Genomic DNA, 23,749 nt, shown 5'->3' with positions numbered 1-23,749 from the left:
TCTTATCCCTGATCTGGTCCTCTAACTGCTTAATCTATAAAATAAAGGGCCCAAGCAGTACATGTGGTCGCGATATTTGGTTTAAGGGAAGCCCCCGCTGATTCCCAGGTTGGCCTCAGGAAGTTTTCTGCTTTCCTGTACTTAGCGTCTTTAAAGAGGACCTTTCACCAGAATAAAGCATCTAAACTACCTATACAGACGTGTAGAGCGGCGCCCAGGGATCCCCCTGCACTTACTGTTATCCCCAGGCGCCGCTCCGTTCGCCCGGTATAGCCTCCGGTATCTTCATAGTTAGGCTCCACCCAGTGGAACCTGCCGCGGTCTCATTCTCCCATGCTGTAGCACTGGCCAATCACAGCGCTCAGCTCATAGCCTGAGAGGCTTTTTTTTCTCTCAGGCTATGAGCTGAGCGCTGCGATTGGCCAGCGCTACAACATAGGAGAAGGAGACCGCGGCAGGTTCCACTGGGTGGAGCCTAACTATGAAGATACCGGAGGCTATACCGGGCGAACGGAGCGGCGCCCAGGGATAACAGTAAGTGCAGGGAGATCCCTGGGCGCCGCTCTACACGTCTGTATAGTTAGTTTAGATGCTTTATTCTGGTGAAAGGTCCTCTTTAAGCTGCCCTAGATCATTAAAAGGCAAAGACGACCTGTGCAAAACATTAGCAATTGGCACATAAATTTTCGGTGTGCGGCCCCAGAGTATCGAATCCTCGGTGTCAAAGGGGTATTTGCGCTTAACCGACGAGGGAATAAAACTGCACTTATCCGGATTCTTCCACTCGTTTGTTATCATAGCTGTCACATTCCTGTGAATGAAAAAAAGATCTCTTTTTTTCTACCTTCCAACCCCTGAAACATTACGTCCTGTACTGATCTCACTTCCTTGGGGTCCTCAATATTCATTGTAGCTCTAATGGGTTTCAGAAGTTGATCAACGTCCTGAATGGGAAAGAACGGTCTACCACCCCTATCCTCCTCCGAGGACGAGTCGGATAGAACTTCCCCACTTTCTACCGCCAAGGTATTTTCATCTGAACTAGAGACGTCCGAATAATCCTGCACAGGAGATCTGTCTTTGTTTCAATGGTCTTCTTTTTTAGATTTAAGGGCATTACCCACTTCTTCTCTAATCGGCTTTTTCATACACTTGAACATTGAAGGAGACTTTTCCACTATATTGTTTTCTATGCAGGAACGGCAGTAGTTTAACTTAGGAGAGGGGTAATTTGGCTTTACATAGCCCACATTCCTTATGCTTTGCCTTAGCCAACACCTTCCTGGGTTTATCCTAAAAGACAATATGCCATCATAAACCCACATCTCAAAAGGGGTAAGAACCCCCTGCCATACATACCCTCGAACCATACCACGGGTGCAGGGGTAAACGGGTCCTTCTGTGCCTCTCCAGTATCTTCCATGCTGCCAGAGGTCCAATACATGCCTTGGATCCAGTCCCTCTGAACAAGGATCCACAGACCACTCAAGCTGGGCTTACGTGCAGCAAGAAATTCGAATCTCCTGCGCTCCAGCGCACTAGGAGACAAAGTATTGAGAGATCTCGCTCCCTGCATCATTGTAGTCTCGCGATACTACGGATGGGAGGCGCTTCCTCTACAAACTCCTGCTCCCCCATCCTCTTGCCCGAACGTGCCCCGCGCTTCCTGCCTCAGACAAAAAGGGATCACTCAGGAGGCCTCTAAGGTATGCCACCCTGCCGCTTCCACAATCTTCGAGGAGCGCGTAGTGGGAAACTCACCCGGCATGCTCCCCAGCCCAGCCGGCGAATTAACATGGAGAGAAACTACTCCCAGGCAGACAGCTTGTAGGAATCCTCTCCCAGGACAGGAAACCACTGAGGAATGGAGAGGACCCTTCCTAATTATCTGTGGGTTTCCTGTCCTGGGCGGAGGACCCCCTCTCCTGGTGCTGTCCTAGGACGAAGGGAAAAAACGCACTAAGGCCGAATGCACACGTCCGTGTTCCGCGGCCGAGAGCGGCCCATGGTAACCCGGACGGGATTCCTTCTGACTACACTCGTATAGATCATACCAGTGTATCACTGTACAGCAGCGGCGGCATGAAGCGCACAGCGTCATAGCAACCAATGACGCCGTGCGCTCCTGCTGTCAGCAGGAATCCCGGCCGGGTTACCACGGACCGCTCTCGGCCGTGTGCATGAGGCCTAAAGAGCGTGTTCACACACTGCAGATTTTGTTGCAGAAAAGCTGTAGATTAGATGCAGTTTCATTCTTTGCATGTATAAAGTGACAGGCTGCAGATTTTAAATCCGCACCACAGGTCAGTTTCTGCTGTGGATTTTTTCTGCCACCTGTGACTGAGAATTGCTGAAAGCTGATTCATTTTGCTGGTACTGTACAACGCTGCAGATTTTCCATATGAAAATCCTCAGCTAATTAGTCACATGTGAACCCAGCCTTAGGCTCCATTCACACGTCCGCAAATGGGTCCACATCCGTTCCGCAATTTTGCGGAACGGGTGCGGACCCATTCATTTTCTATGGGGACGGAATGGAGGCGGACAGCACACAGTGTACTGTCAGCATCCGCATTTGCGGAGCGCGGCCCCGATCTTCAGGTCCGCAGCTCCGCAAAAGATAGAACATGTCTTATTCTTGTCCGCAGCTTGCGGACAAGAATAGGCATTTCTTTAGTGGTGCCGGGCGGGTGTGTTGCGGATCCGCAATTTTCGGGTCCGCAACACACCACGGACGTGTGAATGGAGCATTAGGGCCTATGCACATGAACATATTTTCTTTCAGTGTCCGTTCTGTGTTTTTTTTATTTGCGGACTGTATGCGGAACTATTTATTTCAATTGGGCCGCAAAAAACGGAAGTTACTCTGTGTACATTCCGTTTCTTTATGTCCGTTACGCAAAAAAAAATAGAACATGTCCTATTATTGTCTGCATTACGGGCCCCTAATAGTACTGTTCTATTAGGGGCCGGCTGTTCCGTTCCGCAAAATACGGAATGTACACAGATGTCATCCGTATTTTTTGCAGATCAGGACACCATACACAGAGCATCAGGGGTATTTACGATCATCATTTGAACTCATGGGTTTACACAGGGGCATAATAGACTACGCAGGAATGTATCCATCTGCGGCTCGGGGTCCAGGGGCCCCCTGGGAGTCTGGGACCCCACAGGCTGCAGCAATATAATACCCTGGGATACTCCAGTTCAGTAAAACAAACAAAACAATAAAGGAGGTGGTTAGGAAGACCTTTAGACAAGGAATATCCCACTCAAAAGGCGCCAACGGTGATAGGACTATTGGTAGATTATTAACGTATAAATCGTAAAAAAGAAAAACAACAATAGGGGAGGCTGCTAAAAAATAGCGTTAGCAGCAGGCTAAACGCTTCGATAGTCAGGAGAAAAAGTGCATATAAAATTTTGGTCTATAATGTTATCGACCTTCTTAATTAACAGCTACACAAAAAGCGCCTAATCCCCAAAAACATCAATGATAAGAATCAGTGGTAAAAAAAATATAATAGATATTTCTCTATACAGTACTTTTAAGAACTATTGGCGTCATAAATGGGGAATTGTATTATAAAAACACACTTTGGAAGTTGCTACTCACTTCACTGGGGGGCTGTTAAACAGGTTATACTCAAGACACCTGAGACAGTACCCCCCCGGCCAAAATCGCTTAAAGTATCTTAGAGGTTTAAGTCAGCACGCAAAATCATAAATGAAGAATCTATATTACAGAACACCCACTTTGGAAGTTGCTACTCACTTCACTGGGGGGCTGTCAAACAGGTTAAGCTCAAGACGCCTGAGACAGTACCCCCCGGCCAGGTTCGCTTGTAGTGTCTTAGAGGTGAAGTTGAAGTCAGCACACAACAGTCCAGGGCTTCTCTTCACTCTCTTTAATCAATAAACAGGGCTCAACGCGTTTTGGGGTGTACATAAAAGACCCCTTCCTCAGGAGCATACTCCAGATCACACAGGGTTGTCAGACATTAACCCCCCACACTTCTTAGCTTTTCTTCTCAGACTCTTGTTATTTGGTTTAGCTGATACACTCGAGCATGTCCACAGCTGTGGCTGTGTTACATATACAGCAGGTTACACTTGTTTGTTTCATCCTTTTGGTCCCTGATGCTGCCCTCCACTATCACTATCACCTATAGCACCCCATCTACAGTGCCATCACCTTTAGTACCCCCATCTACAGTGCCTTCACCTATAGCACCTCCATCTACAGTGCCATCACCTATAGCACCCTCATCTACAGTGCCATCACCTATAGCGCCCCCATCTACAGTGGCATCACCTATAGCGCCCCATCTACAGTGCCATCACCTATAGCGCCCCCATCTACAGTGCCATCACCTATAGCACCCCCATCTACAGTGCCATCACCTATAGCACCCCCATCTACAGTGCCATCACCTATAGCACCCCCATCTACAGTGCCATCACCTATAGCACCCCCATCTACAGTGCCATCACCTATAGCACCCCCATCTACAGTGCCATCACCTATAGCACCCCCATCTACAGTGCCATCACCTATAGCACCCTCAGCTACAGTGCCATCACCTATAGCACCCTCAGCTACAGTGCCATCACCTATAGCACCCCCATCTACAGTCGTGGCCAAAAGTTTTGAGAATTACATAAATATTGGAAAAGTTGCTGCTTAAGTTTTTATAATAGCAATTTGCATATACTCCAGAATGTTATGAAGAGTGATCAGATGAATTGCATAGTCCTTCTTTGCCATGAAAATTAACTTAATCCCCAAAAAAACTTTCCACTGCATTTCATTGCTGTCATTAAAGGACCTGCTGAGATCATTTCAGTAATCGTCTTGTTAACTCAGGTGAGAATGTTGACGAGCACAAGGCTGGAGATCATTATGTCAGGCTGATTGGGTTAAAATGGCAGACTTGACATGTTAAAAGGAGGGTGATGCTTGAAATCATTGTTCTTCCATTGTTAACCATGGTGACCTGCAAAGAAACATGTGCAGCCATCATTGCGTTGCATAAAAATGGCTTCACAGGCAAGGATATTATGGCTATTAAGATTGCACCTCAATCAACAATTTATAGGATCATCAAGAACTTCGAGGAAAGAGGTTCAATTCTTGTTAAGAAGGCTTCAGGGCGTCCAAGAAAGTCCAACAAGCGCCAGGATAGTCTCCTAAAGAGGATTCAGCTGCGGGATCGGAGAGCCACCAGTGCAGAGCTTGCTCAGGATTGGCAGCAGGCAGGTGTGAGCGCATCTGCACGCACAGTGAGGTGAAGACCTTTGGAAGATGGCCTGGTGTCAAGAAGGCCAGCAAAGAAGCCACTTCTCTCCAAAAAAAAACCATCAGGGACAAATTGATCTTCTGCAGAAAGTATGGTGAATGGACTGCTGACGACTGGGGCAAAGTCATATTTTCCGATGAAGCCTCTTTCCGATTGTTTGGGGCATCTGGAAAAAGGCTTGTCCGGAGAAGAAAAGGTGAGCGCTACCATCAGTCCTGTGTCATGCCAACAGTAAAGCATCCTGAGACCATTCATGTGTGGGGTTGCTTCTCATCCAAGGGAGTGGGCTCACTCACAATTTTGCCCAAAAACACAGCCATGAATAAAGAATGGTACCAAAACACCCTCCAACAGCAACTTCTTCCAACAATCCAACAACAGTTTGGTGAAGAACAATGCATTTTCCAGCACGATGGAGCACCGTGCCATAAGGAAAAAGTGATAACTCAGTGGCTCGGGGACCAAAACGTTGACATTTTGGGTCCATGGCCTGGAAACTCCCCAAATCTTAATCCCATTGAGAACTTGTGGTCCATCCTCAAGAGGCGGGTGGACAAATAAAAACCCACTAATTCTGACAAACTCCAAGAAGTGATTATGAAAGAATGGGTTGCTATCAGTCAGGAATTGGCCCAGAAGTTGATTGAAAGCATGCCCAGTGGAATTGCAGAGGTCCTGAAAAAGAAGGGCCAACACTGCAAATACTGACTCTTTGCATAAATGTCATGTAATTGTCGCTAAAAGCCTTTGAAACGTATGAAGTGCGTGTAATTATATTTCACTACATCACAGAAACAACTGAAACAAAGATCTAAAAGCAGTTTAGCAGCAAACTTTGTGAAAACTAATATTTGTGTCATTCTCAAAACTTTTGGCCACGACTGTACAGTGCCATCACCTATAGCACCTTCATCCACAGTACCATCACCTATAGCACCTGCATCCACAGTGCCATCACCTATAGCACCTTCATCCACAGTGCCATCACCTATAGCACCTTCATCCACAGTGCCATCACCTATAGCATCCCCATCTACAGTGTCATTTAATCTTGCCAGGAACAACAGCGTGATGGCGCTATACATTACCGTGCTAAAACTAATGGCACTATAGATGACTACAGTATACATTATAATCCATACACCATGCCGTACAATATACAGTATAATCCATACACCATGCTGTAAAATATACAGCATAAAAGGGTCCATTCACACGTCCGCAATTCTGAACGGAATTGTGGACCCATTCATTTCTATAGGGCCACACGATGTGCTGCCCGGATTCGGAAATGCGGACCCGCACTTCCGGGTCCGCATTTCCGTTCCCGAAAAAAAAAAACATGTGCTATTCTTGTCCGCAATTGCGGACAAGATTAGGCATATTCTATTATAGCGGGTGCGGGTCACAGATGCAGCAATGTAAGGCAACAGCCGTTTCGCACTAGATAGTGCTTTATCAAGCCCACCATGACGCATTGAAAGAGCGCCATAAATACCTGTCTCTCTTCAATACGTCACAACTAGACAGGTGAATCCAAATCATGCATATGGATCACCTCTGTGAATAAATACCACATTAAAATCATAAAAAAATTTAAAAAAAATCAAACAAAGACAGCAAGGTAATTTCTATCATTGAAACATAATGCTCCCATGGCATCGGTTTTAATAATCCATTCAGCTTCTCTTTGAAGTAGGATACGCTTCCTGTCTCCACCTCGTGCAGGTAAATTAACTATTTCAAGGCCTGCACATTTTAAAACTTCTTTATTCCCTTGATGTACCTCATTGATGTGTTCTATGAGGTGTATAGCGCCAATGCCTGTAGTGATCGATCTCTTGTGTTCCCTAAAACGCACATATAGAGCTCTGTGGGTTTTACCAATATAAAATCTTTCGCGGGGACAATAAATTGCATATACCACATAGGTTGTTTTGCAATTAATAAATTGTTGAACTAAATGTGTGATTCCTCCCATATGAATATGTGTGCCTGTGCGCATAGAGTTAGGCCTCATGCACACGGCCGTTGTTTTGGTCCGCATCCGAGCCGCCGTTTTGGTGGCTCAGATGCGGACCCATTCACTTCAATGGGGCCGCAAAAGATGCGGACAGCACTCCGTGTGCTGTCCGCATCCGTTGCTCCGTTCCGTGGCCCCGCCAAAAAAATATAACATGTCCTATTCTTGTCCGTGCTTTGCGGACAAGAATAGGCATTTATATTAAAGGCTGTCCGTGCTGTCCCGCAAATTGCGGAACGCGCACGGACGCCATCCGTGTTTTGCGGATCCGCGATTTGCAGACCGCAAAACACACCACGGTCGTGTGCATGAGGCCTTACACATTGAGCAGTGTCCACATTTGAAATTTCCCATGGGACGCCATTTATCAAGCCAGGTTTTGCTAGTGTCAGGGAGGTTTGTATTGGTAACTATGTCACCTATGGTTTTCGCCCGTTTAAAACTCACAATAGGCTTATTTTTAGTTTTATCGTTCAGTGTTGGTCATCTCTCTGTAGCATATGCCAGTTATTTAAAATCACACTTTTTATGATCTGGGCCATGGGAGAATATTCAAATGTGAACACCGCTCTACCAGTCTCTGGGGAGCAGTTGGCTTGTTGCGTTTTCTTTTTCTTTTTATGCAAATTGCTGTTTAATCTACGCATGCATGCTTTATCATATGCCTTATCGATGATGACCGGTGGATATCCACGCTGCAAAAATCTCAACGTTAGATCCTTACTCTGCTGTTCAAATTCCCTGTCATTCTTAACTATTCTAGCAAGTCGCACAAATTGGCCAAAGGGAACTGCTACTGCGTCACGGTGGGCTTGATCAAGCACTACCTAGTGCACAACGGCTGTTGCCTTACATTGCTGCATCTGTGACCCGCACCCGCTGTGTTTTAACCGACAATAAAGCTGCATTTGTGTATTTTCGGTGAGTGCCGCTTTTTCATCTATGTTACTTCGGACTGTTTGTTTAGCAGAGCACCACCGGCATCACTGCATGTTTATTGGAAGGGAGTTCCGCGGATATTGTACTGCGCTGAGTAGTTCCGGCTGTGATTCTTTATATTTTTTGTAGGCATATTCTATTATAGTGCCAGCGATGTGCGGTCCGCAAAATGCAGAACACACATTGCCAGTGTCCGTGTTTTGCAGATCCGTAAAACACACACGGATGTGTGAATGGACCCCAACACCTACACTGTGGGGTTATTGTGTATATTGTACGGCATAGTGTATGGCTAATACTATATATTGCATGGCAGGGAGCAACGATTATAATGTATATTGTACAGTATGGTACATACCAAGGGGAGAAACAGAACTGGATCGCACAGCCACAATGCTATGCTTAGATCTAATTAAACTTGCTCCTCAGCGCAATATTAAAGTGTACAGACCCCTATACTACATGCTGTACAAGAGGCGTTAGTGTACATTTTGATCAAAGGGCATAAGCCCACTGGTGTATTAACTATACTGTATATTGTACGGCATGAGGCAGGGATTTTGTATTCTGTACAGCATGGTGCAGGGATTATACTGTACAGCATGGTGTATGGATTATAATGTATATTATACAGCATGGTGTAGGGGTTATACTGTATATTGAACAGCATGGTGTATTAGCTATACTATATATTGTACGGCATGCTGCAGGGATTATGTATTCTGTACAGCATGGTGCAGGGATTATACTGTATTGTACGGGATGGCGCAGGGGTTACACTGTATTGTACGGGATGGCACAGGGGTTACACTGTATTGTACGGGATGGCACAGGGGTTACACTGTATGCTCTTTGATGTGACAATTATCTTAGGTTTTCCCATCGCCCACCTTTGATGGCGCTGTGCCCAGCTTTGAGCAGCTCTCAGCAGCTGCCAAGGCTTAGAGGGAACACCGATTAGGGCCCAAGGGTTCGGTCATGCAGCCTTTCCCCTATACAATGTATTTTCTCTCTGGCTTCTCTACAGGATCCTGTTTCCTGCTCAGTACCATGTGAATACAGGGTAGATGCAACATTACTTCCCCACACTTTTGTTGCGAAGTAACGCTACAAGCTACCCTGAATTCACATAGTACTAAGAAGGAAACAGGAACCCGAACAGAAGCCAGAGGAAAGAAAAAAAAAAAGACAAGGTTGTTGACATTTTCAGACGCGAATGTCACTGGAGTACAAGACAAGTGACATGGCATCACGCGTTCTTATATTGTTAGCTAACAAAGTCATAGATGGGGCTGGAGTCTGTGTAAGGCCTCTTGCACACGACCGTGTGTCCCCAATGGCAGTATCACTTAACGGGGGCCGCAAATCTGGAGATGCAGCGCAAAACGGAACGGGGGTTCCGTGCTTCCGTTCCGCAAAAAAGTAGTGCACTACTTTTTTTCCGGTGCAGACCGTCAGATGCGGATCAAGGGAATGGGTCCGCGATCCACATGCGGATGTGCCACGGTCATGCCCGTGCATTGCGGACCGCAATTTGCTGGGACCCTCAGGGTGACTAAAAACAAGAAGCTACCACGTGCCCTTATCTCCCATCAGCCCTTGATATCATAAACATGGTGGGAAAACCCCATTAATCTTCTCAGGATTGCAGGATTTTTGGCTTTCCGCATTTAGCCATAACGTTTTTCTTTTCCCACCAACGTAGCTCTGAAAAGGGTTTGTTTCAATAGAGGATTAGTTTTATTTTTCAGTGGCTCTATTTTGGGGTATATAAAATGATTGATTATCTATAATCTGAACCTCGATTCGCTCAAGCCTAACGTATGCTATCAGCATGTTCCGCAGAAAGCACGCGTACATATTGATTTTAGGTTTGCTCTCATTTTATTAAAGATAATAACCAATTACAATAGCATAGAATATGCTGACATATGTTCAAACAAAACCAATCAGACATCAATATGATAGCAGACTAATACCTGGACCTATTGATTTTAATGCACTTTTTTACTGACCGTGGATCATGCACTATTTAGGCCCATCATGTGGACCAAACACACCCACTGAAGTCTATGCATTGGTTAAAAAACACTGACAGAATACAGATGGCCCCCCTGTTTGGTCCACTTTTCACACACCATTAGGGAGATGTCCTGGAAATTAATTTTCAGCCTAGCAGTGTACATGATGACACGGAGGGCAAAAACAGACACACGCACACCAAACATGTTTCCTACATGGACATCTTCACAGATGAAACACGTATAGATTTTTCCACGGACGACAAATGGACATGGAAATGTGAATGAAGCCTAAGGCTTGGACATGGGTCCGCAAATCCGGAGATGCAGTGCGGAACAAAAGCACAGAACGGAACCCCACGGAAGCACTATGGAGTGCTTCGATGAGGTTCCGATCCATGCTTCCGTTCCGCAAAAAAATAGAACTTGTTCTATCTTTTGGCGGAACGGACGGATCACACACCCATTCAAGTTGAATGGGTCTGGATCTGTCTCAGGCCGCCGTGCAGATGTTGCCCATGCATTGGGGACCATAAATTGTTGTCCCCAATGCACGGAACGGAACCAATACGTTCGTTTGAAAGAGGCCCAATTCTGTGAGTCAGTAGAATTGTGAACACTTTTTTTTAACCCCTTTCAGGACCAGAGCCATAACATTCTTACTCATCCATTCACATAGCTGATTGAGAGTTTGTTTTTTTGCAGAACAAGTTGTTTTTTTATTGGCACTATTTAATTTACGTGGGGGATTCAGTCAGCACAACCCTGTATGCAGGTGCACATCGCTATGGCGAAATACATATACAAACGCAAAAACACAAATGCAATAGCACTCTACATTCAGCACTCTGCCCTGCCTCCATGCTGGATGAGGCATTGGTGTACATTTTGGCCAAAGCGTAATAAGCCACTCACCACGTCAAGGTCGCCTCTAATGAGTGGTCCCTAACACTAGTTCCTACCTGTTTGTGGGGCATGACAGCCACACAAAGTCCAGGGAATGCAGGTGCAGCATGCACGCCAGGCACACTCTGCTTTTAACCCCGTCCGGTGCCGTGACAGCTTTCATCGGATCCAGGGATGCAAGTACCAACATGCATGCTGAGCCCACTATATACTTCTCCTGGAGCCAAATGGCTACTAGTGCGCTGTAAAAGTAGACTCCGTTTTATACTGACTTTAAAACCAGCCTCCAGGACAGATTGACTGGTCAGGTGTGCATGACTGCATGGAGATCATGGAGTATATATTGGAGGCGTGGCGATCTCCATGCAGTCATGCACACCTGACCAGTCAGTCTGCCCTGGAGGCTGGTTTTCAAGTCAGTATAAAACGGAGTCTACTTTTACAGCGCCTACCAGTAGCCATTTGGCTCCAGGAGAAGTATATAGTGGGCTCAGCATGCATGTTGGTACTTGCATCCCTGGATCCGATGAAAGCTGTCACAGCACCGGACGGGGTTAAAAGCAGAGAGTGCCTGAACTGAAGACATCCTGATGCATCCTAAACGGATTTCTCTCCATTCAGAATGCATTAGGATAAAACTGATCAATTCTTTTCTGGTATAGAGCCCCTAGGACGGAACTCAGTGCCGGAAAAGAAAAACGCTAGTGTGAAAGTACCCTAATCCAGTAGATGTAAGATTGGCGAGCGACACACAGCATTATAAAGCATTATAGTGCCATGCGGACCTGGGAAAGGAGCAGCGTCCATAACAGGGAATCACGCTTACACAAGCAGCATGTTTACCATAATGGACATGTTCATCTGAAATTAGCCTTAGGCCTCATGCACATGGCCGTTGTCCGCAATTCTGCTCTCGAAAAAAATAGAACATGTCCTATTCTTGTCCGCAACTGCGGACAAGATTAGGCATTTTCTATTATAGTGCCGGCGATGTGCGGTCCGCAAAATGCGGAAGGCACATTGCCGGTGTCCATGTTTTGCGGATCCGTGGATCCACAAAACATATACGGATGTGTGAATGGACCCTTAGTCCGTAATGCACGAACACCGACCGTGGGGCAGCCGCAGCGGGTCCGCGATCCACTCGTTCCGCAAAAAGATAGGACATGTTCCATCTTTTTGCGGAACGGAAGTACGGTACGAAACCCCACGGAAGCAAATGCGATCTGCAATACGGTAATGGGCAGCACACGTTTGTGTGCAGGAGGCCTTAGGTTACAACAACACGGCACGGTCGTGTGGCGTTTGTGACATGGCACCGCTGTGTTCGAGTACAGTGTGGTTGTACCAGGGCTGTGGAGTCGGAGTCGGAGGCAATTTTGGGTACCTGGAGTCGGCAAAAAATGAACCGACTCCTACTAGATTTAAATTGGAATAAATAAAAAAAGCAAGTTTAAATGTCCCAATTCACAAAAAGTTATAATTAATTACCGTCTTTTACGCCCTATAAGACGCACCTACGTTTTTAAAGAGGAAAATAAGAAAAAATATATTTTGAACCAAAAGGTGTGCTTTTGGCGGGTTTTGAACTAACGGTGGTCTGTGGGTGGCACTGTTATGGGGGCATCTGTGGGTGGCACTGTTATGGGGGCATCTGTGGGTGGCATCTGTGGGTGGCACTGTTGTGGGGGCATCTGTGGATGACACATATATAGCATCTTATCTTATGTGTCATCCACAGATCCCCCCCCCCATAACAGTGTCCCTGTGTAGTGAATGGGGGCCAGCATCTGTTTCCGTAATGGCAGCGGGGCCCGGTGCCTGCTTCATTCATAAAGTCGGCGGAGCAGGCGCGTGACGTAGTGAGCTACGCTACGAGCGCCCACCCGGCCTCCTGACTGCCAAGAAGTTAGTAGTAAGTAGTACAGCGCTAGATTTAAGATGATTGGAATACTTTAACAATACCCGCAAGTAGGGGTGCACCGAAATGAAAATTCTGGTCCGAAACCGAAACCGAAAATTCTGGATGCCCTTGACCGAAAACCGAAACCGAAACTGCCTTTTTGCCCAAATACTTTTAAAATACTTTTTTTTTAAATGATTTTATTAATAATTCTTTTTCATGAATTTAATAAATCATTTTATATATGGAGAGGGGGATCTGTGGGTGGCGCTGTTATGGAGAGGGGGATATGTGCACTGTTATGGAGAGGGGGATCTGTGGGTGGCGCTGTTATGGAGAGGGGGATCTGTGGGTGGCGCTGTTATGGAGAGGGGGATCTGTGGGTGGCGCTGTTATGGAGAGGGGGATCTGTGGGTGGCGCTGTTATGGAGAGGGGGATCTGTGGGTGGCGCTGTTATGGAGAGGGGGATCTGTGGGTGGCGCTGTTATGGAGGGGGGGGATCTGTGGGTGGTGCTGTTATGGAGGGGGGGATCTGTGGGTGGCGCTGTTATGGAGGGGGGGGATCTGTGGGTGGCGCTGTTATGGAGGGGGGGATCTGTGGGTGGCGCTGTTATGGAGGGGGGGATCTGTGGGTGGCTCTGTTATGGAGGGGGGGATCTGTGGGTGGCTCTGTTATGGAGAGGGGGATCTGTGGGTGGCGCTGTTATGGAGGGGGGGATATGTGCACTGTTATGGGCATAACAGTGCACAGATCCCCCCTCCCCATAGCAGTTCCATAGACCGATCCCCCTACCCATAACAGCGCCACCCACAGATCCCCCTCTCCATAACAGAGCCACCCACAGATCCCCCCCTCCATAACAGAGCCACCCACAGATCCCCCCCCTCCATAACAGAGCCACCCACAGATCCCCCCCTCCATAACAGAGCCACCCACAGATCCCCCCCTCCATAACAGCCCCGGCCCTGCTGCTCACTGCATCTTTATTTTACCTTACAATCGTGACGCTCCAGTAACAACTGTGCAGGCAGAGCGGAGGGCGGCGTAACGTCACTTACTCACGTGACGCACCTGCTCCGCCCACTTTATGAATAAAGGAGGCGCTCTGCCTGCACAGTTGTTACTGGAGCATCACGATTGTAAGGTAAAATAAAGATGCAGTGACTCAAAGTAAACCGCCCGCCCGGCGCCCGCCCGCAGATGGTGAGCGACAAATCCCACACCCCATATTTTCGGCCGATATATAACAATATCGGCCGAAATGGATTAGGTACATTTTCGGCCGATATTGTCGGCTGCCGGAATTTCGGTGCACCCCTACCCGCAAGTTAGATATGATTACCGTATACTACAGTGAGCGGGGGCCCGGTGTAGTAGAATACAGTGACTGCAGCGGGCCCCGCTGCCATTACAGAAACAGATGCCGGCCCCCAGCCCCTCCTCCCTCTCAGCCTATTCACCGGATGGTCGCAGCATTCGCCCCCATAAGACGCACTGCTATTTTTCCCCCACTTTTGCGAAAAATACGGTACTTCTCTACTGTAAGAATATAGGCCAATGCATGCAGTGCGTCACGTTACCGCAAAACGAACACGTTAAGTGACCATGAAGAAGCATGCTTTTCATATGCTTCACTATATGGCACGCAACGCACAGTTAAGGAGCGGCAATACTTATACTTTCCATTGTGTTGTGTTCCGCTGTTACAGGGAACGCAACGCCCATGGTTAACCTAGCCTCTCACTGATAACTGATCAAGTAAATATGTTTTTGCAGGACTAGAGACACTTGTCTAAGTGACGGGAACGGATAGTCAATAGTTCAAGACTGAAGCTGTAAACCATTTGAAAAACTGCAGTCATTCAGCGAAGGCTATAAAAACTTGTAAACTCAGATTGTTAGCTTAAACTTTAAACATGACTATAGGATTCTACTAGGGAAATCATGTTTTACAATAAATGCCCCTTCCTGGATCCCCCCACTGCCCTATCTTCAGCAGAAGATCAGCACACAAAGGAGAAGGCAGCGGCTCCTAGCCAGTAGTTCTGTGGTAATGACATGTATGTTGCCTTTCTTTCCTTCAAGGAATGTATAAAATACATTTGCATATTAAATACAGAGGAAGTTCCAAAAACTGAGGAGTCGGAGTATTTATCTACCGACTCCACAGCCCTGGGTTGTACGGGCAGCAGCAGGCTCTAATTAAACAAATGAGACAGCACTGTTCAGTCGGTGTGTATTGTTAATGGGCACACAAGATTGAAGGTGCCGTGCAGCCATTGATAACATAGACCAACTAAACAGTGCTGTCTCATTAGTTTCATCAGAGCCTGCTGCGGCCTGCATAGCTGTGCGGTGCTCAAACGCAGCGCACCAGAAATAAACACTCCAAAAAATCCAAGCATTTTTGCAAAAACATACCAGCGTTAAGGGTCCATTCACAGGTCTGCATCCGTTTCCGCGGACCCATTCATTTTCAATGGGGCCGGAATGTGCTGTCCGCATTCGCATTTGCGGATCCGCAAAAAAATAGAATATGTCCAATTCTTGTACGCAATTGTGGACAAGAAAAGGCATTTTCTATGAGAGTGCCAGCGATGTGCGGTCCGCAAAATGCGGAACACACATTGCCGTTGTCTGTGTTTTGCGGATCCGCAAAACACATGTGGACATGTGAATGGACGCTTATGGTGCATTTATTCCAGCAAAGGGAAAACACACAGCAAACTTTGTAATTAATGTAATTCAGTTTTGCTGTGTGGTTTCCCTTTCTTGGAAGAAAACGCACCATAAACGCAGGCACGGCGCACCAAAAATGAAGCACTGCCACAGTGTGTGGCAACAACATCGGTAGCAGCCAGGTTCGGCTAATCAAATACCCTTAATTAATTGAACATCATGAAGTGTGACCACTTACATAAAAGCAGAGGATTTGGCAGGTTGCTGGTCTGGAGCATTCAGGAGTGTAGGAACACAATGCCAAGGAGGTAAGACATCGGTGATCGTTTAAGAGAAGCAATTGTTGCTGCCCATCAGGCCTCATGCATACGACCGTATTTATCCACCTCAGCTCCCCTAGGTTAAACACCCTTAATGACCGAACCACTTTTTACACTTCTGACCTACACTACTTTCACCGTTTATTGCTCGGTCATACAACTTACCACCCAAATGAATTTTACCTCCTTTTCTTCTCACTAATAGAGATTTTATTTGGTGGTATTTCATTGCTGCTGACATTTTTACTTTTTTTGATATTAATCGAAATTTACCGAAATTTTTGCAAAAAATCGACATTTTTCACTTTCAGTTGTAAATTCTATATAAATTTTTATCAAAAATGTATTGTTCTACATGTCTTTGATTAAAAAAAAATGGTTTGGGTAAAAGTTATAGCTTTTACAAACTATGGTACAAAAATGTGAATTTCCGCTTTTTGAAGCAGCTCTGACTTTCTGAGCACCTGTCATGTTTCCTGAGGTTCTACAATGGCCAGACAGTACAAACACCCCATAAATGACCCCATTTTGGAAAGTAGACACCCTAAGGTATTCGCTGATGGGCATAGTGAGTTCATAGAACTTTTTATTTTTTGTCACAAGTAAGCGGAAAATTATGATTTATTAAAAAAAATTTTCCTTACAAAGTCTCATATTCCACTAACTTGTGACAAAAAATAAAAACTTCCATGAACTCACTATGCCCATCACAAAATACCTTGGGGTGTCTTCTTTCCAAAATGGGGTCACTTGTGGGGTAGTTATACTGCCCTGGCATTTTAGGGGCCCTAATGCGTGAGAAGTAGTTTGAAATCAAAATGTGTAAAAAAATGGCTGGTGAAATCCTAAAGGTGCTCTTTGGAATGTGGGCCCCTTTGCCCACCTAGGCTGCAAAAAAGTGTCACACATCTGGTATCGCCGTACTCAGGATAAGTTGGGGAATGTGTTTTGGGGTGTCTTTTTACACATGCCCATGCTGGGTGAGATAAATATCTCTGTTAAATGCCAACTTTGCATAAAAAAAAATGGGAAAAGTTGTCTTTTAGAGAGATATTTCTGTCACCCAGCATGGGTATATGTAAAATGACACCCCAAAACACACTGCCCAACTTCTCCTGAGTACGGCGATACCAGTATAAATACCCCACATGTGACCCCATTTTGGAAAGAAGACACCCCAAGGTATTCAATGAGGGGCATGGCGAGTTCATAGAAGATTTTTTTTTTTTTGGCACAAGTTAGCGGAAATTGATTTTTATTTTATTTTTTTCTCTCAGTCTCCCTTTCCGCTAGCTTGGGACAAAAAGTTCAATCTTTCATGGACTCAATATGCCCCTCAGCGAATACCTTGGGGTGTCTTCTTTCCGAAATGGGGTCACATGTGGGGTATTTATACTGCCCTGGCATTTTAGGGGCCCTAAAGCGTGAGAAGAAGTCTGGAATATAAATGTCTAAAAAATGTTACGCATTTGGATTCCGTGAGGGGTATGGTGAGTTCATGTCAGATTTTATTTTTTGTCACAAGTTAGTGGAATATGAGACTTTGTAAGAAAGTCTTGTGCCACTAACTTGTGCCAAAAAAATGTCTGAATGGAGCCTTACAGGGGGGTGATCAGGGAGTCTATATGGGGTGATCACCACCCTGTCATTGATCACCCCCCTGTAAGGCTCCATTCAGACGTCCGTACGTGTTTTGCGGATCCGATCCGTGGATCCGTAAAACACATACGGACGTCTGAATGGAGCCTTACAGGGGGGTGATCAATGACAGGGGGGTGATCAATGACAGGGGGGTGATCAGGGAGTCTATATGGGGTGATCAGGGGTTAATAAGTGACAGGGGGGGTGTGGTGTAGTGTAGTGTGGTGCTTGGTGCTACTTATTACAGAGCTGCCTGTGTCCTCTGGTGGTCGATCCAAGCAAAAGGGACCACCAGAGGACCAGGTAGCAGGTATATTAGACGCTGTTATCAAAACAGCATCTAATATACCTGTTAGGGGTTAAAAAAAAAAAAAAAAAAAAAATCGCATCTACAGCCTGCCAGCGAACGATCGCCACTGGCAGGCTGTAGATCCACTCGCTTACCTGCAGCGCCTGTGTGCGCGCGTTCACAGGAAATCTCGCGTCTCGCGAGATGACGCATATATGCATGACTCTGCCTGAGTGAGCCGCCTCCGGAACGCGATCCTGCGTTAGGCGGTCCGGAGGCGGTTATATTGCGGTCCACACAAAATACGGATGACGTCCGTGTGCATTCTGTATTTTGCAGACCTGAACAGCTGATCCCTAATAGAACAGTCCTATCCTTGTCTGTTATGCGGACAATAATAGGACATGTTCTATTTTTTTGCGGAACGGAAATACAGACATACGGAAATAGAATGCACACGGAGTAACTTCCGTTTTTTTGCGGACCCATTGAAATAAATGGTTCAGTATAAGGTCTGCAAAAAAAGACACGGAACGGGCACGGAAAGAATATACGTTCGTGTGCATGAGCCCTCAATCTGAGAATCGTTAGAAGACCATTTCCAAACCGTTTGAAGTCCATCCTTGTATAGTGAGAACGGCTATTCACAAGTGAGAACATTTAAGACCGCTGACAATCCGCCCACAAGTAGACGTCCCAGCAAATTCACCACAAGGTCAGGTTGTGAAATGCTCAGAGAAATTAGAAAAAGCTCAAGAGCTACATGTAAGATTCTGTAGGCCTCAGTCAGCGTGTGGAATGTCCGAGTTCATGACAGTACAATTACAAAAAGACTGAACAAGTTGGGAAGGGTTGCCAGGAGAAAGCCACTTCTTTGGCCACTTGCAGACGAGCGTTCCTCCTGCAGCGAGTCCGCAACGCAGCTCCCGGCCTGACCTCGCAGCACTGCCGGGATTCACATAGCATTATACTTATTTATGATGCTATGTAACCCTTACAGTTCTGGAATGCATTCTCATAACAAAAAAGCCAAAAATATCAACTTTATTGTAATAATGAATATAAGAAAATATATGGAAGAAAAAAGGGCAAGCTGGAAAAGGATATACAGAGAAGCAAAAGGCAACACCTCACTGGACAACAATGTACCTCCGCATGGTTGTCCAGTGAGGTAAAGAAGCACCAAGCGCAAGACGTCGACGCGCGTTTCACCTCACCGGTTTCGCCAGGAGGTATAGAGATATAGGGTATATATAGGGATCAATAAGTGGGTAAATTACCTGGATTGCGGACACATGCGGTCCCACCAACCGGGCGAGATACCACCATGATGCGCGGCGGACGCACTGAGGGATGGTGTCGCGCATCATGCCGCTATCACGCCCGTTTGGTGGGACCGCATATGTCCGCAATCCAGGTAATTTACCCACTTATTGATCCCTATATCTCTATACCTCCTGGCGAAGCCGTTGAGTTGAAACGCGCGTCGACGTCTTGCGCTTGGGGCTTCTTTACCTTTATTGGTCAGATCATGTCTTCAGGTATGTCCCTGGTTAGATGTGTCTATTAAGATACTGCTATGTCACAGTGTTCATATTAGGCCTATGATATATACTTAGGCTGTGAGTCTATTAACTCTCACTTTATCAATATACACTGTTTTTCATGGTTACTGGGGGCTTATGCTGTGGATCTCACATTGTCTGGTGATTATTATCAGGTAATAAATTGTGCCATACAAAATATTCCCCTATAGGGGTGGGTAATATGTACTATCACCATCTACTCCTCTAACTAAGAGATGTACTACCAGTTATTGTGAGACACAGCGTATGGCCTGGTATCCGGAAAGTGCTATTATAGCCCTGCGGAGGTACATGGCTGTCCAGTGTACCTCCGTATATCCTTGCCCTTTTTTGTTCCATATATTTTTTATATATATTATTACAATAAAGTTTATATTATTTTTGATAATTAGTTCCACTGGCTTTTTTGCTATGACATTGTGTGTTGGCCCAGGTGGAGTGTTGTGCTGTCAGCAGTAGACAGAGAGGTTTTGTAGGTTTACAACAACTGGAATGCATTCTGCCAGTGTTATCTAATACATTCCAGAACTGTAAGGGTTACATAGCATCATAAATCAATATAATGCTATGAGACCTCCGGCAGGGCTGGGAGGTCAGGCCGGGTGCTGCGTTGCGGGCTCCCTGCGGGAGAAACGCTCGTCTGCAAGGGGCCTTTCTAAGAAGTACATGGCAGAACAGCTTAAGGGCTCACACCCATGACTGTTGCAGTTTTTTGCAGTCCGCAAATTGCGAATCCGTAAAACACGGAGACCAGCTGTGTGCGTTCCGCATTTTGCGGAGCGGCACGTCCTGCCCTCGGATGGAACTGTCTATTTTTGTCAACATAACAGGCAAGAATAGGACATGTCCTATTTTTTGAGGGGGGCCGCGGAACAGACATACGGATGCGGACAGCCCCATTGAAATGAATGGGCCCGCATCAGATCCAGAAAATATGCGGATCGGATTAGGACCTACATCACGGCCGTGTGCATGAGCTCTAAGTTTGTTAAGTTGCTTCTGAACAAACCACAAGACTTCTGGAACATTGGCCCAGATTTACCAATCCCAAAGATGGCTGTCTAGGCCTACAGCAGACTTATCACAGTCCGGCGGGATGATGAATGTGGTGCAGGGACAGACACCTTTTGTTAGTCTAACTCTATACCAACTATTGTTTGGATTACAATGAGGCAGAATATAGTATACAGCATAGTATGCCCTGTGCCTTTCCCACAACCCCCCACGGTTTCCTCCAGGCCTCTCGAGATGCCAAACAGTGCCACTTTTTAGACAGATTTTGGCGCAGGAACATTAGTAAATCTGTGGAGTTTTGGCCATAATGCACAGCGCCACATTTGGTGAAAAACAGCACAAACGCCTCATAGCAACTGGAGGGGTGTTGATCTGGGGTTTTGCAGCCATTGGGGGAGATTTATCAACACTGGTGTAAAGCAGAACGTTTGCCCGTAGCAACCAATCAGATTCCAGCTTTCATTTTTCACAGCTCTTTTGGAAAATTAAAAGTGGAATCTGACGGGTTGCTATGTTCTAATTTACACCAGTTTGAAAAAAAACTCCTCCATTGTGTCAATTAGAGATGAGCGAATTTCCGCTTATGAAATTCGCTCACGCTTCGTTTACTGGTAAAAAGTGAATTGCGTTATGGATTCCGTTACCACGGACCATAATGCAATTCTACGACGGAATGCCTTTAGAGGCATTCCGTTATTCATTCAGTCATAATTGAAGTCTATGGGCTGCAAAACGGATCCGTTCCATTTCCGTTATGCAGGAGAGGACCCATTCCGTTAGAGAATAGAGGGGGGGGCCCCGGTGGTCTTAGAGAATAGAGGGGGGGCCCCAGTGGTCTTAGAGAATAGAGGGGGGGCCCCAGTGGTCTTAGAGAATAGAGGGGGGGCCCCAGTGGTCTTAGAGAATAGAGGGGGGGCCCCAGTGGTCTTAGAGAATAGAGGGGGGGCCCCAGTGGTCTTAGAGAATAGAGGGGGGGCCCCAGTGGTCTTAGAGAATAGAGGGGGGGCCCCAGTGGTCTTAGAGAATAGAGGGGGGGCCCCAGTGGTCTTAGAGAATAGAGGGGGGGCCCCAGTGGTCTTAGAGAATAGAGGGGGGGCCCCAGTGGTCTTAGAGAATAGAGGGGGGGCCCCAGTGGTCTTAGAGAATAGAGGGGGGGCCCCAGTGGTCTTAGAGAATAGAGGGGGGGCCCCAGTGGTCTTAGAGAATAGAGGGGGGGCCCCAGTGGTCTTAGAGAATAGAGGGGGGGCCCCAGTGGTCTTAGAGAATAGAGGGGGGGCCCCAGTGGTCTTAGAGAATAGAGGGGGGGCCCCAGTGGTCTTAGAGAATAGAGGGGGGGCCCCAGTGGTCTTAGAGAATAGAGGGGGGGCCCCAGTGGTCTTAGAGAATAGAGGGGGGGCCCCAGTGGTCTTAGAGAATAGAGGGGGGGCCCCAGTGGTCTTAGAGAATAGAGGGGGGGCCCCAGTGGTCTTAGAGAATAGAGGGGGGGCCCCAGTGGTCTTAGAGAATAGAGGGGGGGCCCCAGTGGTCTTAGAGAATAGAGGGGGGGCCCCAGTGGTCTTAGAGAATAGAGGGGGGGCCCCAGTGGTCTTAGAGAATAGAGGGGGGGCCCCAGTGGTCTTAGAGAATAGAGGGGGGGCCCCAGTGGTCTTAGAGAATAGAGGGGGGGCCCCAGTGGTCTTAGAGAATAGAGGGGGGGCCCCAGTGGTCTTAGAGAATAGAGGGGGGGCCCCAGTGGTCTTAGAGAATAGAGGGGGGGCCCCAGTGGTCTTAGAGAATAGAGGGGGGGCCCCAGTGGTCTTAGAGAATAGAGGGGGGGCCCCAGTGGTCTTAGAGAATAGAGGGGGGGCCCCAGTGGTCTTAGAGAATAGAGGGGGGGCCCCAGTGGTCTTAGAGAATAGAGGGGGGACCCCAGTGGTCTGACACCCACCTACAAGCTCTGACAGGAGGGATACATATATGTATATGCCTTGATAATCTGTAAACCCTGGTGCAGACTGGCACTAGTAACTTCCACGAGACAAGTGCTGGCACTGCCAGGGCAGTAGCACCACAGTAGTCGGACTGCAGTGGCACTGAGGGCAGGCACAGAATACACTGAACTGCTGCAGAAAACTTGCATTTCCAGCCCGGCCCGCTCCCCTATGTGACCCCAGCACAGGTAGGTAGTCGCCTGTGTCCAGCAGCACCCCCTCCCGGCCAGAGACTAGCCTAGGCCCCCCGAGTACTGACAACCGGGTGACTTGACACCCACAGATCCCCAGCTAACACACTGCTGATGAAGGGACCCTCCCCTCGGCCTCACCTCCTCCGCCGGTAGTCCCAGCACCTCCATGTAGGAGGCCATCCTACTCGCCCCTAAGCCCGTCCGGGTGATGCTTCTGTCACTCTGGAGTTTCCGCTCTCGAACTCTCCCACTGAGCGCGCTCCCGACCGCTAGCCACCCAACCACCGTCACGCGCGCTCCCGGCGTCGCACGTCACGTGACGATGTGCGTCCCCGCCAGGGGTAGTTGAGGTCGCCGCTGCTGTAATGGTATAATCCCCGGCCCCTCATAGCGTCTGCATTGTCTGCCGGGGCTGCTCACCTGGTGCCGCCAGGACCTGGTGATTTTCCGATTTTTACCCCCAGCCTTCCCGAACCCGTTCACATAGCCGTTCTCTAATGCCGCCCTTTACAGTTCCATACAAAGTAGTGGGAAGCTGGAAAAAAATCCAAATGGGGTGGAACAGGAAAAAATTGCAGTTCTGCCAAAGTTTTATGGGCTTTGTTTTTACAGCAAATTGCGGATCCACAAAACTCGGGTACCAGCTCTTTTATAAAAAATTTTGGGTAAACTAAGAATCGAAAAAACAGCAAATTCCCTATTTTGATTTTTTTTCCCTTTATGGCGTCACCATACAGGATAAATACATATATGGTATAGGCAAATAGGCAATGAGTGGCTCCACGAATATGTGAGATGGATGGGTGCTGCCATCAAAATGAATCCCCTATCATCAAAATAAATTGGATCTATGGTCTAGATAGGCACAACCCAATATCTGGGTCATGTGGAAACTGTATACATGTACGAGAGATTGTCTTTTACCTTTTTATTAGATGTGCAATAAATTACTGTGTTTC

At 47.1% G+C, this 23,749-nt stretch overlaps 1 protein-coding gene across 1 annotated transcript in view; it reads right to left on the bottom strand.

The window, feature by feature from the left end:
- The window catches only part of NEDD4 (NEDD4 E3 ubiquitin protein ligase), a 205,323-nt gene extending 182,251 nt beyond the window's left edge, over window positions 1-23,072 (bottom strand). The window contains exon 1 of the mRNA XM_040413915.1: window positions 22,929-23,072. Within this exon, the coding sequence (XP_040269849.1) occupies window positions 22,929-22,970 (42 nt within the window). The 5' untranslated portion in view covers window positions 22,971-23,072. The remainder of the gene's footprint in view (window positions 1-22,928) is intronic.
- Window positions 23,073-23,749: the final 677 nt, after the last annotated feature.

The sequence above is a fragment of the Bufo bufo genome, chromosome 1 (genome assembly GCF_905171765.1).
Source record: "Bufo bufo chromosome 1, aBufBuf1.1, whole genome shotgun sequence".
In the NCBI taxonomy this organism is placed as follows: Eukaryota; Metazoa; Chordata; class Amphibia; order Anura; family Bufonidae; genus Bufo; species Bufo bufo.
Note: the sequence above shows the minus strand (reverse complement) of the source record. Positions and strands in the feature narration are given on the sequence as shown.